Raw genomic sequence first — 18,781 nt, 5'->3', positions numbered from 1 at the left:
AATCAAAATAAGTATTACAAGTTGGAACCTTTAAGGCCCTTATTCAAAACCCAAAAGTAAAAGTAAGTAATTAAAATTCAGTGTTAAAACAAACTTAAACCAAGAGAAATAGTGTCAAATAAAATCGAGTTAAATAAAATCAAACTTGCAAGAAACGCGAAAAATAAGCAACCAACTCTCTACTCAAGATCCCACAACCCTGATGAATGCTGCATGTGAGAGAACCTGTGGTTATTCTGCTCCCCAATATTACAAGTGTAAAAATTGGATCGTCACAGGGTCATTTGAAGGCGAAGGCCATGACCAAAGAAGGACACACACACAAAAGCACGCAATCAGCAAAGCTGAGTACATACAAGCTGCAAAGTAAAATAAGGAAGTACTTAACATGCTACTAATAATCAATCATACGCATCATTAAATCACAAACTCAACACACGACTCAATTATTTAATTTATTAAGACTCCACTAGCTAATAGTAGCTAACTCATTTCAATTTATTCATTGGATTTAGCAATAGACAAGGTTGTCCAACCCATGTCCCATTTGGAACATCAATAAAGAAAAACCCCATGCCTCCTTTCGGAAACATCAATAAACATCCAACGACCACGGGCGCGACTCCGTGACCGTAGTTAGTATGAGATCTCACCTAACTCCTAGTTTTATAAAAAAATATTTGAAATAAGAGACTCGTAGATCAGACAGCCTCGAGAAAAGTACACGGCTAATACCCCATGTACCCCAACCCCTGATTGTCATTACTCCAGAAGTGCACCAATCCAGAGTTTTATTGCTCATCCATCTTGCACTTTACGTGATTTACAGGTTTAGACTTGGTGATGACTCACATGCATAACAATTCAATCAATCCAATATCAATTCAATCAAGTAAAACAACTTTTCAATTTCAATTCTTGATTTATTAGTGGCAAGCAACATTTATTATTTATTCCTTTACTACCTCGGTGTATAAACACCTTGAGTGCATAAGGCACCCCAAACTCTTAACCTTGTCTTATAAGACATGAACCATTCCTTTACTCATCCTATTTCATTAAATCATGAATGAGTAATAATTGAATCATTTCACCAATCACATACCTTTGCCTCTAAGCACACCTTGCATAATTAGTACATAACCAATAATTGCAATAATAAATAATGCACATCAAATGAAATTCACAATGTATAACCAAACAATTTAACCCAGTCATCCCTAGACATGGTACTAAGTTCTCGATCCATCCTTAAACATGCACCTAAAAGCAAGGTTTTGTAACTTGTACGTACCTTGAGTAAACAATTCGATTGGCCACTTTAAAGACTAGAAATCACCTTCTACAAAGTCCTCTCCTAAACCAAATAATAAAGAATAAATCAATACCAAAGCAATTAAAATTACAGCAATACTAAAGTATTTAAAAACCTCTCAAACCATTAAAATAAAGTCCTTAAATTAATCCAATTAGCCAAAACTAATAGTACAACATCCCAACTACAAGTTTAGGTGTTAAAATCATGAAAATATAGTGTTTAATAATAAATTACAGCAACTTTAAAGTGGTAAAATAAATCTGAAAATTTGGTTTAAGCATATAAAATAATCCCATAAGCATAATTATTTGAAAAAGCCATCATATAGCAATTTAGTGTGTTAAAAACCTAAAAATACATCAATTCAACGCAATTAGAGGCTTCAAAATAGAAGATATAAAATCTGAAAATTTATTAATAATCAAAATAATTGAACTTAAACATAATTTACATATAATATAATTAGATAATTTAATTAGTACGTTTTAAACCCTAAAACCATGAAAAATCAACATTTAAACCCTAAATTTATAATTAAACCAAATCTGAAAATTTATTAAATAAATTAAACATGATGAAACTCATAAATTTATAAACTTTAATAACCCAAGTATAATATCAAACCATATTAATAATAATTCATAAATTTTTTTTAATAAAGATCAAAACTTTAATTAAAAAAATAACAAGAATAAGAGGAGGAGAAATAAGGGAAGGAGAAAGGAGGAAGGGGCAAACTGCTGCTGCTGGTGGCTCGGCTGGAGGCGCGGCGGTGGCTGCTGGCGGCAGGGGTGGCAGCTCGGTGGTGCTGCTGGCGGCAGCACTGTAGCAGCAGGTAAGTTTTTTTTTTTTTTTTCTTCTTCTCTTCGTGAAACAGTAGGAGGAAAAGAAAGAGTTTTCTTTTTTGTTTTTTTTACGTGAGATAGAATGAGGGAGGAGGGGTATAAGGGTTTTTATTTTGGGCTTATTAATTTCCTAATTAAATTAGGAATGGTGTCCCTAAATAGACTAGGATTATCAATAATAAAAAAAAAACACTACTTTATTTTAAAAACTTCCATAAAATAATTTATTTAATAAAATTACCATAAATATAATTACAAGAATAACATATAATTAAATTGTAATTAAATTAAAATGTGGGGGATTACAGTTTCAGGGGAGGGGAAACGGAGGGAGAGGGTGCTGGGGGTAGGCCGGGGAAGGGGGGCCGGCCTCGCCGGCGGAAAGGGACCACCGGCGCCGGTTCTGGCTAGGGGTAGGGGGGACCACCGGCGCCGGCGGCCGCTGGGAGGGGGTGGCTGGGGGTGGGTTTAATTTTTTTTTAATATTAATTAAGTAATTAATTAAATTAATTGATTAATTATTTAAAAGAGAACCAATTGCAGCATGCCACGTGGCATAATTAACCTTAATGACTAACGGTGTTAACCGCCGTTAGTCATTAAGGGCATTTGGTGACATTTTTCTTAAACTCAAGAGTATTTGGTGTATTTGAAAGTTTTGATGGGTATTTGGTGAATAAAAAAATTACTCAGGGGCATTTCATGAAATTTCTGATGTATTGTCATACCAAGTAAAATATAAACATAACATATTTAAATTATGAACTAAGTTACATAGCAAATTTTGCTACAAAACAAGCAAACAAGTGTCCCAAGTTATAAAGCATATGCTCATATTCTCGGATTCGGACTCGGATCGGACTCCGTCGGACTTTGCGTAGGGTCCAAGTCCGATCCGCCTCGGATTCGGATTCAGATCTATTATATCGGATTCGGACTAATTTTAAACATGTAAATTTTATTCATTTTATGTTACAAAATATAAATGATAAAATACTACTCTATAAAATTTCTTGCTGCTTATTGACTCTAGAATTTGAGTATCTAATGAATCATCATTGGTGCAATTAATTACTTGCTAATTAGATTTTATTATTGTGCAATTACTATGGAGTTAAGAAAAATAATTATATAGAAAGGTTATGTTGATATGAAGAGTTTTTCATTAAACTAAACATTATTTTAGAGAGGTCCTATAATCATATGAAAAGTTTAACTAATTCCTCAAACATTAGTTTAATGATCATAACTAAACATATATTTTCTCCAAAAAAAAAAAAAAAAAAAAAAAACATATATACTTCAATACTTTTTTTGTTGAGACAATATACTTCAATTTATACATTTATACATAGTCATATATACTCTAATACTCCTATGAAAGTTTGGTGAATTCATTAATTATTGCATAGAAATTTTGAAAAAAAAAAAGTATAGCACCCATAGAAACACATGGAGTAGAAATAAATTACTGAATAAATTGGCCCTGATGATTTGATGGTGAAATTTAATAGGCTTGATTGATACTTATTTAAATTTTTTGGAGCTTGTTGGAAGTTATTTAATTTTGTAAGGTTAAGAGAATGTGAAATAATTAGTGCATATTACCAAATCTATAATATAATTAAAGAGACAGTAAATGAGGTTTCTCCAACACCTCAATCCTCAACTCTCTTAAATTTAGTTTTTTTTTTTCCTTATTTATTTATTTATTTATTTTTTACTATAACCTCTAATTAATTAACTTCCATTTCTTCATTTTTTTAAAATAACTTCCACCTTTCCTATTATTTTTCTTTCGAAATATACATGCTACATTTTTTTCCCCTCTTCTAGTGTTAATTAAGCTTAACAAAGTAAATATCATAATAAAACATTAAAATTGAGCAACCTCCAATTAAAGAACAAGGTAGGATGTTAAAATTACTTGTTGGTTTTTATTTTTTTTATTTTTTATTTTTTTTTTTGCTATAACCTCCAATTAATTAACTTCCATTTCTTCATTTTTTTAAAAATAACTTCTACTTCTCCTATTATTTTGCTTTCGAAAAATACATGCTATGGTTTTTTTTTTTGGTTTACCCATTAGGCTAATTCAGATTTGGGGATCAATTTTGGATGGTTGGGTTTCAGTCCCCTCCCCATTGTTGTTGCGGGGGATCGAACATGGTTTCTCCTTACCAAGTGTAGTCCCAATCACCACTACACCAATAACCAATTGGTATGCTACGTATCACCGTGTGTTAGCACAGATACACTCTAGTTAGTAAAGATAATACAGTAATATTTATGTGTGGAATAGTGAATGCACGAAAAAAATATATACTTTTGTCATTATTTATTTATTTATTTATTTATTTTGGTTGTTTAAAGAGCTACAAGGGCAGGTGATAAGAATCGATCCCAAGATCTCCTAGCTTAGAATCGGGAGGTGAGCTCTAACCACTTCAGCTATTCCTCTCTCTCATTTTATTTACAAGGTAGTACTTCTCTATTTATTGTATTTGTCTTTTTACACAATTTTCAATTTATAGATTCAAGCATGTTAGTTTAGATGAACTACTACGAGAGGGGGGGTGAATGGTAGTAGGTTCCAATCGCGGAACTTATGCGGAAATTAAAAACAAAACGTAACGAGGAAACCATCCAGTGCCTAGCTGGAAGTAAAACCTCGGCCCTATTGGGACTTATAAACAAATTCCACTATAATAGTCAACTATCCTAGTACAACCTATTACACAAACCTTTGCTTCGCAAGTTCCTCCTCGAACACTTGCTAATTGAAAAGAACCTATCCTATCAGACCTAAGACACACTCAGGCACCTTTTTCGACCCAAGACACACTCAGGTTCCTTTCTCGACCTAAGACACACTCAAGTTTCTTTTTCTCACTGTGCAACCCAAGACACACTCGGGGTGACTAACTACCACTAGAATTTTAGAGAATTCAAACTCATACACTCAAACGTGAATTTAAGAGAATTCACAATCTCATCCCAAAACCAATTACAACACAAAGACACACTCTAACACATAAATGGAAAGCTACACATGAAACCCGAAATCAAAATGATAAAGCTTAAACCTTTGGCAAACTTACTCTTAAGCACTAAGTGGTTCTCACGCTTAAAACTCTCATTTTGCTTTGCTGAATTACTTCTATATTTATAGATGTTCCTCAGCTCACAAAGTAGGGTTTTCGCAAATTAGATAAGTTAAACAGAAATCTAATCTTATCTCTTTAAAACCCAAACCAAAACAGATTTAATTTCGCTTTATTTGAAAACTAATTTTATCAAATTCGTTTTAGTTAAAAGATAGAATTTTATGAAAAAGATAATTCCAAGTTAAACCAGATTTTATAAGATAAAATCAATTAAATACTTTTTCATAAAACTAAAGTTATCTTTTACAAATTAATGAGCTTGCCAAGCTTTATCTGACTTCTAATAAATTCCATGTGTAACAACCATTAATATGCTTACATCAACCTACAAAACAGACTTATCTTTTATATAACTATAAGTTATGAAGTCCATCTTTTTCGGTTGATATCTCGATCTTTGCATTGATCCTTGGTTGTTGAGGCTTGACCCAGCATTACACCGGAACCAGGTCGTTACAACCCGTTTTGAAGTTCCTATGAAGAAACTTCGGAAGTTCCATTTCTGGAACTCTTCTTCTGTCTTTTACTTGTCCTCATGGATCTTCTAAAGTTCCTTTGTCTCAATTCCTACTTCAGCTCCCAACGCTTACTGAACCTGCAAACATCACAACACTAGAAAATCCTCATTAAATGGAAGTTTGTTCAATTCTTAACATCATCATCAAAACCTCATAAGGGTCAACAAAGCATTAATATATTAAACTATACGTTATATAAAATAAAAAAATTGATATTTTGAAGTTACATATATACACATTGATCGAGACAAATCAAACAATATCTTACATGAATTATTTTTTCTTATACATATTATCTCCCCATAAGTTGAACATTTTAAATGAAACAAACAAATTAAATAGGAGCATATAGTGAGTTGAACATAGGCTCCTCGATCTTCAACATATACTATAATTTGACAATGCTTGTATTATATATAATCCAACCATTTATACAAAAGAGAATTATTTTGAGATTATAATGTAACACATAGATACGTGTCATGCCTTATGATATTAAAAAGAAATAGTAACAAAAAATAGTTTTTAATGTCAAAGAAAAAACTTTGATATTCATACCATTACATTAACAAAGTTTTGCAATTTAAAAAATTATTTTATATAAATAAATCAAAAGGTTGTAAACAATGGCACCTTTGCATAAAAAAAACTAGAAATTATTTTACGAACACACAAAATATTGAGTAAGTCGGTTTCATTTCCATGCACTAAAAAAAAGTTGGTAATATATGTATTTGTATGAAAGTTTCAAAAATTATGTTCAAAAACTTATATATAGTCCTACTTTCTTTTTTTTTTTGGTATATATATATATGTATGTATATATACATATACATATGCATGTATATATATACATACATATACATATGCATATACATATATACATACACATACATATACATATGCATATACATATATACATACATATTTATATATATATACATACATATATACATACATATATAGCCTTATTGTACTTAGCCATTGTGTGTTTAGGCCCCAATATTGGTAATTAGGTTGTATATAAACCTCACTTAACGTTAATCAACTCAAGGAAAATCAACTCCTAACATGGTATCAGAGCTTTAAACCCTAAAAACTGATTTTTTTTTTCCTTCTCGATTAATTCTCAACAATGGTGGATGATGGAAAAATCGATCCGTCTTCTCCATTCGACCTCGACATAGGAGATCAACTCGAAAATTTAATTACCCATGTAGTCTTGAAGGGTATTAGTTATTTAGTGTGGTCTAGGACGATTACTTTGTCGTTACGATCGCGTCAAAAAATTGTGTTTGTGGCTGGAACTATCACCAAACGACTAAGAATTTTTTTAAATGTTTGTTCCATTTTCTTTATTATGCATAATTTTTGATGCAATGTTATTACTAATATATCTTTTGTTAAATATTATAAAAAAAAGTTATTAAAAATACATATTTAGAAATTTGAAATTCAGACGAATTTAAGAAGAACTCACATAAGTGCATAATTATGTTTTGTAAAAAAAAACACCCAATAACTTGAATCCATCTCAATCACACAATTTCGAACAAGGTCTAATTTATAGGAGGCTTTCAAACCCAATTAGGTTATTTTTTTATAATTTTTTTAATAATAACAAGAGTAATATTTTTTAGCGCTACTAATATACGATAACATGCAATTGTGATATTTTATTTTACACCCGTTTCATAATGTTCAAAACCTATAATGTTTGTACAAGAATTTAGAAAAATGAGAGAGTTTGTACGACATGCATAAAAAGAAAATAAAGTAGACAAAAAAAAAAAAAAGTAGTGTAAGTGATGAGTGAATAATGTAAGAGAAAATATGAATAAAATAAAGGATTTTGAGGCTAAACATTCAGAATAATGTAAATACTGTAGAGAAAGAGAGGTAGACAATAAAAAGATATTACCAAATATAAATAAATTAAATGAAAGTATTAAGAACATTGTGAAACAGATGAAATTAATAGAGTATATAACGTATTCTTGTGCCTCAACCTTCGGTATAAGTTTTTGGTTGAGTTGATCCTTTAACATGGTATTAAGTGTTGGAGATTTGCTCCAAACTTTTAATTAAAATTATAGTGCTCATAATTGATAATTAATTATTCCCTTGGCTAACGTTACCACACTTACTAGTAAGATATTATCAGTTATAATGTTACAAATAATGTGTTAGCTGTTACAAAATTAAGAGTTTATTGTCAAATAATTTTTCAGTTACAAAACTCTTAATTTTCTTATTATTTTTTTAACGTTCCTTTTACTGGTTATAAAGACCAAGTTTTTTCCTTTCAAGTGGGTATAAAAAAAAGGAGTCTTCTGCTTACTTCTAAAATATGATAGTAGTACTTATTTTCTCTTTCTAAATAGTATCTTGTTTAAAATTGTCCCAAGATCTTAGCCAACAAAGACGGTTCTCACTCCGTCCATTGGAGTGTGCCTTTGCCGACAGAGGAGGTGTTAACCCTGGGGTCAGAACCCACCGTAGTGGGGTTTTTTTTTGATGTTTTCTGACTTAGAGCAGTGACTCGTCACGGCACCTCAATTGATCCGACAACGAGATAAATTGTTCCAATTTATTGTTTATTTACTTCATTAAGAGCCAGTGTGACACAAAGGTCACGAGTTTGAATCTCATCCACTCCTTATTTCAAAGTGGAATATTAAGTGCAGATTATGAAAAGAGCCCCAACAGATTTTCGTGTAAGGGGACGTGATAGAGTATATAGCATATTCATGGGGCTCAACCATTAGCTGATGGTTGGGTACATTCTATTAGACAATAAGACCTTGTTCTCTTCACCTTAAAAAAATTATTATTCAGTAAAATTAATTTTAATTTAGTAAAATTAATTTCAATCCAGTAAAAATAAGTTCAATTCAGCAAAAAAAGTTTCAGTTCAGTAAAAATAATTTCTGTTCAATAAAAATCAGTAAACTAAAAGAAGAAATGTAATATAAAATTAGCAAAAATAATTTCAGTTCATCAAAAATAATTTCAGTTCAGTAAAATTAATTTGAGTTCTATAAAAATAATTTCAGTTCAGTAAAAATAATTTCAGTTCAGCAAAAATAAAGATTTAGGGTGCGTTCTATTCACCTAATCTTTACTTATCTAAACTTATCTGATCTAATCTGAACTTATTAGCCTTTATTAAAACTTATTTTAGTTATAATTTGAACTTGGGTAGCACTGATTAACCCTTATCACAAATTAGCTGAACTTATTAACCTTGATCTGATTTTATCTGAACTTATTTTCTTTAAAATAAGTGAAAATAAGGTGAACAGAACAGGGCCTAAGACATCTTGACTTTCAGGATCATGAATCATGTGGTTTCAAGAAACAATAAAAAATAATATATGAAAAGAGGAGTATCATTGAATTCTTCACTATATATTAAGTGAGTGTTGATCAATGTTCTTCACTTGTACTAAAAAGGTCCCTCTAAAAAATATCAGTCGTCACATCTTAAAGAAGCCAACCAAATGGAGCCAAACGAAGACACAAAGCAACACATCAACAATGGCAAAGGGGGTTGGCTCAGCTCCTTCCTAGTTCTCGGTTTTTTCCTCTCTTTTCTCCTTTTTATCTTATTATGTTTGATAGTTTTAAATTTTATTACTCCGTATATGTTCAATACATATTCTTTATTCTTATCAAACTTGTTTCTAATGAAGAATTATTCCATGTTTAAGGTTTATGTTTGCTCACCTAATTTATATAATCTCTATGTTAGTTCTAAAAACTTTGATCTAGCTATATATTTCTCCACAATTTATTCATTTACAATTAGATAATTATGATCGTATAGAGTACACTCAATTTGTTCTCAAATTACAAAGTATTGGGTGAACACGGACCACCGAGAGTGCACCCAGTCAATTACTACCATACTAAAATATTTCAAAAACTGATATATCCAATAATTTAATGATGAAATTTTCATTTACTTTTTCAAAATATCCAAAAACTTATATGAAGTATTAATTTTGTAAGTCAAGATGTATGTGTAAAGACTTACAAGTAATATCTAATTACTTATATTCGTATCACCGTGAGTCAAAATTTATACATTACTTTCTCGACTCATATTTGCTAAAGTATCTATAATGAATGCATTACAAATGAGTAAAACTAGAGCAACTCCAATGGTTGTAGCTAGGGACTTGCTTGCAATTTTAATAATTCCCTAGCTACTAGCTTGACCATTGGAGGTAGAAAACTCAATTAGCTTGACTAAGCAAATTAGCTTTGCCAAGCTAATTTGCTTGAGAATTTAACTTTCCAAAATAAAATGCTTATTGCACCAATTAAGCTCTTTTCATGTATTTTCTATCCAACAACTACTACTAAGCTTATAGATAGCCATTGGAGCAAAAAGTAGTTAAAATGATAATTAGCTTAAAAGCTTATGTGTTAGAGGACCAACTCAACCAAAAGCTTAAGCTGATGGTTGAGGCCCAGGAATATGTTTTATACTCTATCATGCCCCCTTACATGAGAGCCCGTTTGGGCTAGAAGTGTGGATGCAGCATGGGCCTCCCTCATACCCAGCGCTTAATATTCCACTTGAAAGTGGGGTGGATGAGATTCGAACCCGTGACCTTTGTGTCATGTTGGCTCTGATACCATGTTAGAGGACCAACTCAACCAAAAGTTTAAGTTGATGGTTGAGGCCCAGGAATATGTTTTATACTCTATCATTATGTGGCATGGCAAGCTAATTGTCAAATTAGCTTGTCATTGAAGTTGCTCTTCTGTTAAAAAAAAAAAAACCTGCCTAAGCTAAGTTAAAATCAAGTAAATTATCTCCCTAATTAGCTGGAAATAATAAATGCCCTGGTACCGACAAAATGTGATGTTATTTTCATCTCTCAACTATACTTTCTATGGTTCTCTGTCTTCCTCATCCTTTAAATTATAATAAATCAAATCAAGACTAAATCGTTTTATTTCTCCGTATTAAACAGTGATCTAATCAATTTAATTCACCATTCGTATCACCATGACTCAATTTTCAACAACTAATTTGTTGTACTCAATCAAACATGAATAAGAGAAATTCTTAGAGCCAAACAAGTAGGCTCATTTGACTTAAATAAGCAAGTTTTATAAAAAAAACAAATTTGCTTATATTTAATTAATTGTCAACAGTTAGGTACAACTGGTTGCATAATATAGTGCATGAATTTATAACAGATGGTAAATTTTAAATTGTTTTAACGTACAAGTGTACAACTGATAATGATATGATAATTATGAACGAACTCGCTTTGTAAAAAAATTTCATTCAATCAATTCGAACTTTTCTACTTTCTAGTTTCTACAACCAACGACATTAAATTCCATTGCTTATGTCAATAATTATACGGAGTAGTAAGCGTAAAGTGGTTGGGAAATGATTCTTACTTTTTCATCATATGATCATATCACCTTTTTGTATTAAAAATCCCTCCATCACAATCATCATTATATAACTAATATGATACGGAATACCTTTTAGGCTAAAATAGAAATAATAGTGGAAGTAGATGCGATTTTCTCTTAGAAGAAAAGAGAAATATATGAAAATATTATAGTTTACCTAGATGCAACATGCGCATGGTGCATTTGATAAAAAGATTAGACATATTTTAAAGAATATGGACGAAAAAAAAAACATACTAGTGTTTGAAAAAGAATATATCTATGTTTGACAAAAGATTATGTTTGTGTCAACAAAGAATATGTCATTACAAAGAGCATAGTCGTTACAAAATGAGCATGTTCTTTTTCATGGTTACTCAAGTGATTGAATGTGTTTGAAAAGAATTCTATGTTTAACAAAAGAACATTTTTATGTTTGACAAATAACATGACATTATAAGAACAAAAAATCTTAGAGGTGATTATTGGGCGAGCCGAGTCGGGATTGGGACGGGCTGAGAGCAAAATATTAGCCCACTTCTCGGGTTAGAATTTTTGTGCCAAAACTTAACCCACCCAAAATGGGCGGGTCATGCAGGCTTTTCAGGCCGGGCCAAATAATTCAACTAAGGATCTGTTTTCTTCAAATTATTTTCAGTTCAATTATGTTCAACTCAATTTAGTCAATTAGAACATACCCTAAAAATGCATAAAAACACATTCCCAAAACCAGTCTAAAAAATTTTGGATCTTGATTTCGGGCCGGAAAAATCTACCCAAAACCTGCCCAAAATTGAGTCGGGTCGGGCCGGCTAAGTAGAATCAGGTCTATGAAGTCTTTACAAAAAGAATATGATAATACATTAAAGAACATGTTCTTTTTCATAGTTACTTAGGTGATTAAATTTAACGTTTTCTTAAGTACATACATTAATAACATATGATAATGTCTATTAAAAAATAATGATAATACAAAGAACATGTAGTTCAAACTCAAAGAATATAATAATCAAACTCAAAGAGCATATTATGCTCGCGCTCTTTATAAATGTCTATAATGTTCTTTTGTTCGCCCATGTTGTGCATCAACCTCGCATTAAGGAATAGAAAGTACTTAGGGTTATTCAATAATTGATCCTAAAAAAATAAATAAATAAAAATTATATTGTATTTTATTATATTTTTCAACGTAGGACATGTACTGTATCGGACCAAAGGCACCACCAAATATCGCAGATAAAAATAAAATGTATTTCCTCCATTTCTTAATATTTGCAACATTTTCTTAAATGAAAATGTCATAATACTTGCAACACATTATAATTGGAAAGTTATTTTGAGGAAAAGTTGCACTATCTCCCTTATTTAAAGTACGTGGCCCACTAAATTATAATTTTAACAACCTCTGATCTCACTCCATTTTTAAGTATATTAAACTATGTGAACCCCACTTTTATTAAATACCGTGAAAAAAGGTGTTGCAACTATTAATAAACGAAGGAAGCTAATTAAGTACTACTTATTATAATGTTCCATTTTTGTAGTTACCTTTAAAAAATCGGTTTGAGCCTTGAATTATTAATATTTTGATTATTGGCCTTGTCTAATCCATTTTAATTTCAAACTAATGATCGGTTAGACAATTAATGAACACCGCCACCTATATACTACTGGTAGGAAAGAAAGGTTACAATTGTTTTCAACAATCTATACTGATATATTAAAAGACGTTTCTAAAACTTCTATGTGTCACGTAGACCCCTTTTATTAAGTCACGTCACCGACTCAACCTCTCATTATGCCACATCACCACTCGATCAAGGAGTATCGAACACCCAACATCTTATAAGAAGGATGATAATTCAACTATCTATGCCAATAATCAACCATGTTATAGACATGAAAATAATGTATATTATTGCAAATAACAAGGTCTAATTAAAAAAAACCCCATAATTATCAAATACATATAATCACAAGGAATAATAATATATAGTAGCAAATGCGGTGCAACGCCTGAACTACATATTGGTTTAATGTTAAAAATTAGGACTATGAGATTAATGTACACATCAAATCAAATTAAATGGTGAAAATTTAATTAGGTATAATTTGTTGTGTTCCATTTAATAATCCTATAGGTTAGCCTTGTTATATATTATGAGTAACATAATAATATTGGTATATGATTGTAGGAACAAGCATGGGATTAGGTATAGCATCGGGAGCATGGATTTGCAACTTGATTGTGTTTCTAATCAGTGTTTTCAATGTGAAGAGCATTGCTGCTGCCCAAATTAGCAACATTATTAGTGGTTTCGTCAGTCTTTTCCCATTCGTAGCAGCTGTTTTAGCTGATTCTGCTTTTGGTGCTTTCTTCGTCACATTTGTTTCTAGTGTTGTTTCATTACTGGTAAGTAATTTGTCTCCTCAAAACCTTTATATGATTTGAATTAGTGGTTTAATATATGATGAGTGAAATTAATTGATCAAATTAAAATTGGTATTATTTATTTATTTATTTATTTTTTAAACAAAATTGGTATTATAGACTTGGCTTCTATTTATTTATACATTTTTAAAGGTAAGATGAAGGACCATGTATATTGAATCGGCACCTCTCACAGGCTAAAATGAATAGACTTAGCTTTTTCTAATACATACTCCATTGTCTTTTTTTTTTTTTTTTTTTTTTTTGAATATATATATATATATATATATATATATATATATATATATATATTATTGTAGATACGTTTTTTAGTATGAAAAAAAGGTGGATTAATAAGAGAAAATGTTTAAAAGGTGAATAAATTTATATATATATGATGTACAAAAATCTCCATTATATAAATGAAGGGAAGATGATGGAAATCTAGTAATACCACTACCCTTATGGCTTATTGTTTGCATTGAAAAAAAATGATTTGACATGGATGATAAAATAAATATATGATGATTACAATTGAAATCGAAACAAATCATTCACAAATGACAAACTAAAATTTGGCACTAATGTTTCAATAACTATAAAGTTTATTTTATTTTGAAATAATAACTTTTTACAAGTTTTAATTAATACACGTAAAAAGAGAATAGATTTGTTAGAAATTCTTGAACTATATACAAATTATTTTAAACCTATGTAAATTTTATTTATAAAATGCATAACAGCCGCAATTGCATGAGATTTAAGCTAGTTATATACAAGAGTAAAATGCTAAAATATATTTCCGATATAGAACGTACAATGTATATACGAGGGAGTATGTAAGGAAGTAAGGAACATACTATAAGAAGCTATATAAGCCTTTGCAATTTTATAAATGTATATTGCTTAATCTTTGTAATTCTAATTTACAGGGAGTACTCATGTTTACTCTTATAGTTACTATCAAGTCTTTGAGGCCACCTCCATGCCCTCTTAACTCAACTTGTGTACCTCCTACGACCTTCCAGACCTCTTTTCTCTACATAACTCTTATACTAGCATCACTTGGTGTTGGAGGATCGCGATTTTTACTTGGAACCATGGGGGCAAATCAACTTGATAATCCTAAACATCAAGCAAGATTTTTCAATTGGTTTGTTTTTGTCATATATTTTAGTTGGATAATTGGGTTCACTCTTCTTATATATATCCAAACTAGTGTGAGTTGGGCACTTTCCTTCTTCATTGCTCTTGCCGCGAATTTGATTGCTGTTGCACTCTTCTTGCCTGGATCACGAATCTATCGTAAATGTCCACCTCAAGGAAGTCCTGTCACTAGCATAGCAAGGGTTTTTGTTGCCACCTTCAGAAATAAGAATGTGGTTGAAGATGATTGTTATCTTCATGACAATGACCACTCAAAGTTGTCTTCTTATGAAAAGCCTAGTAAAAGTCTCGGGTATGCATTTCCACTCTATTTGTTGTTTTCCTTGATTCAATTATTTGTCTTCCAAAGTCAAATACTTTACTTAATTACTCCACTTTTAGTTTCGATGTCACGATCTTTGCACAGTCTACATACTTCCTCTGTTTCGTATCAATCGCAACGCTTTAACTTTTGCACTATTCATTTGTTTATTTTGACTATATTTTTTTTTAATCAACTTATAAAAATATATTGGCATGTTTTGTAGATTAGTCTTAAAGTACGTATATTTTAATTATACTAACCTTTTATATATACTTTTTTATTAATATGTAATTACAAATGTCGTCGGTCATCAAGTTGTGCATTAATTAACATGTGTTACAGTCAAAATGTTGCAATTATTATGAAACGAAGAAGTATTAAACATTGACTATATCTTTGGTAGTTTACACTTAAAGGCAAGCGAACTGGTAGGGTATTGTGGGATCTTGTTAAATAAGTAGTTTTTTTATTTTTGAATTTTTACTTTTATTTAATGGATTTATGTAAAAATCAAAATGTATCCGCTAAATAAATCACAGGATAAAATTCAACAAATGCTTATCTTATCTTGGTCAAGTTTGGGATATGTATAGAGGGTATATACAATACCTAATGTAGTTGTGGTACTAATTGGTGCAATATCGTGACAATAATCAAATGGCTTAAATAAACTTTGATGTTTTGTGTTGTTGAAGGTTTTTAAATCGAGCAGCATTAATAAAGCAAGGTGAAAACGAGACAAGAGACACCATAAAAAAGTCATGGAGCCAATGCACAGTTGAAGAAGTAGAAGACTTAAAGAAGCTAATCAAAATTATGCCACTTTGGTCAAGTAGCATTTTTTTAAGTGTTGCAGTCGGAATTATCATGAGTTTCACCGTGCTTATGGCATTAGTCATGGATAGAAGTGTTACTTCTCATTATAAAATCCCACCAGCAACTTTCGTCGTTGTCACGTTTGTACTCACGGCCATCACATCCTCAATTCTCGATCGATACATACTTCCAATGTACAAAAAACTCACTGGTCGTAATTTGTCATTTTTACCATGTATTGGTGTTGGACATATTTGCAACATTATTGCCGTGATAACCTTTGCTCTAATTGAGAGAAGGCGACTCAAATTGATCGAAGCCTACCACTTGACGGACCAACAAAATGCTGTTGCACCATTATCGGCCTTATGGCTAATATTTCCATTAGTCATAACGGGAATTGGAGAAGGGTTTTCTTTTTCTCCGGAGGTGGCATTGTACTATCAAGAATTTCCGAAGTCACTAAGAAGTACCTCGACATCTATGATATCGTTGCATATAGCTGCCGGCTTTTACATTAGCTCGGCGTTCATCAATTTTGTTGGTCGCACAACCTCTTGGTTGCCTAATGACATAAACCATGGTCGCGTTGATAAAGCATGTTGGTTACTTGCTATTGTAATAACGGTGAACTTTGCCTATTTTCTTGTTTGTGCTAGATTGTACAAGTATAATAATCCTGATTCAACATCAGAAAATAACGAAACTATGCCTAGTTGATTAAGATAAGGGTTTCACCTTATTGTAATGGTTTGCACTCGATTGTAATAATCAATGGGCTCATTTTTAATTTGTATATCGTTAATGGGCTAAGTATTTTTTTCATTTGTATCAGAATTATTTGATATCAATTGTGTGATAACGGCAATTGGTCTTAGGTGCATCCTCATGCACCTAAGATAGGTGCAACAAGGGAAGGCCCAAAACGCGCGGCCCAATTAATAACCCAGACAACAAATCCGCGATCCGCCAAAATCAACACTACGCTCTACAAAATGAACATATAGTAAAAAAATATGAACATGAAAAAAATGAACATTTAATAATAAAAAAATGAACACGTAAAATTATGAACATTTATTACTTATAATGCATATGTTTCATAATCATATTATTTTTTATTTCTTCAAATTTTTATGTTCATAATTAAAAGCATTATATTCATAATAATATTTTACATGTTCATATATAATTTCAAATATTCATAATGTAAATATGTGTTGTTCATGAAATATTAATTAAATATGATTATGCATATGTTGTCTTTCTTAAATGTTTATGTTCATATTTTTTTACATATATGTTCACATTTTAAATGCTTATATTCACTTTAAGAAAACCAATGCTTACGTTCATATTTGAAATATTATGTTCGCTTTCTGAAATGCATAGGTTCATATTTTTTTTGCCTGTGTTCACTTTCTGAAAAGCTAATGTTCACATTTAATGGAACCTATGCATATGTTCATAATGTAAATATTCATAGTAAATATTTCTTGTTCATGAAATATTCTCATTAAGCCTGTTTATGCATGTGTTCTCTTTCTTGAATGCATATGTTCATATTTTTTTACGCATATGTTCACCTTTTAAATGCTTATATTCACTTTAAGGAAACCAATGCTTACGTTCATATTTTGAATTGTTATGTTTACTTTCTGAAATGCATATGTTCATATTTTTTATGCCTATGTTCACTTTATGAAAAGCTAATGTTCACATTTAAGGGAACCTATGCATATGTTCATATTTTGCATAATTATGTTCATCGATAAAAAAAAATGCAAAAAATCAGATGCAATTCATACACAAATGAAATTGAACGAAGCTAAAAAAAATCAATTCATATGAATTCAAAAGTTAGATAAAATTAATCAATCGAAATTAAGCACGAATTCACCACATAATAAATTCAATTGAAAAATTGAAACAAAAGATTTAAAAAAAAAAAAAAGAGGAGAGAGAAATTAAAGAAGGAAGGAGAAAAAATAGAGGAAAAGAAAATCATAATGATATTTTTTTATCATATTATCCAATCGAAACAGATGCAATCGCAAAAACAGAGAATAATTTTTCCAGAAAAAACAGAGGAAAAAGGAATTAAAGAAGGAGAAAAAAACAGGGAATAATTTTTCAGAAAATATATATATATATATATATATATATATATATATATATATATATATATATATATATATATATATATATATATATATAGTAATGAAAATTTTAATGGAAAACTTTGATGAGAATTAGGAAAGATAGGAGAAGAGAGAGAATTGGAAAAGAGGAAACCAAAAAATTTGAAAAAGGAAACTAAAAATCTTTTGCGGGAAGAAACGTTAGAGAACACTAAATATGTGTGGTTGCGTTTCACGTAGTTTCTCCTGCGTTTTGATAGTGACACCTATTTCTAGGTGCAGGAGGTTACACCTAAGAATATGCCTGATAATGGACCTTACTATTCTCAACCTCTTGGGTGCCATACACTATATATCAAGTGCATCATTATTTATAATTTATTGCATGATTAAGGAACATTATTATACGCTGAGGCGAGGCATATTTACTACTTTGAATGAGGGGTGGAAATCAAGATTAATGGAATCGAATCTCTTCCCCACATTCATCCCATTTGTGCTGATAAAGATAGTGTGTAAAATATTCATGGAATGATAGATTACTTTAGGCCAATTAGCCAAATTGGTATAAAAGTTAGCATCCTTGTGAGTTGTGACTAGGGATATCAGTGGGGCGGGCCAAGTAGGAGACCCGCTCCAGTGGGGCGGGG

At 30.8% G+C, this 18,781-nt stretch overlaps 1 protein-coding gene across 1 annotated transcript; it reads left to right on the top strand.

The window, feature by feature from the left end:
• The first annotated feature begins 9,279 nt into the window (after positions 1-9,279).
• On the top strand, positions 9,280-16,788 carry LOC145595228 (protein NRT1/ PTR FAMILY 2.3-like). The gene is made up of 4 exons (XM_081651608.1): positions 9,280-9,427; positions 13,468-13,685; positions 14,636-15,162; positions 15,870-16,788. Exons 1-4 carry the CDS (start codon positions 9,352-9,354, stop codon positions 16,708-16,710), a joined length of 1,662 nt encoding a protein of 553 aa, XP_081507734.1. The 5' UTR covers positions 9,280-9,351; the 3' UTR covers positions 16,711-16,788.
• The last annotated feature ends 1,993 nt before the right edge of the window (positions 16,789-18,781 follow it).

The sequence above is a fragment of the Chenopodium album genome, chromosome 19, assembly GCF_948465745.1.
Source record: "Chenopodium album chromosome 19, dcCheAlbu1.1, whole genome shotgun sequence".
NCBI classification, from domain to species: domain Eukaryota; kingdom Viridiplantae; phylum Streptophyta; class Magnoliopsida; order Caryophyllales; family Amaranthaceae; genus Chenopodium; species Chenopodium album.
This window is presented reverse-complemented; position numbering and strand designations above follow the sequence as displayed.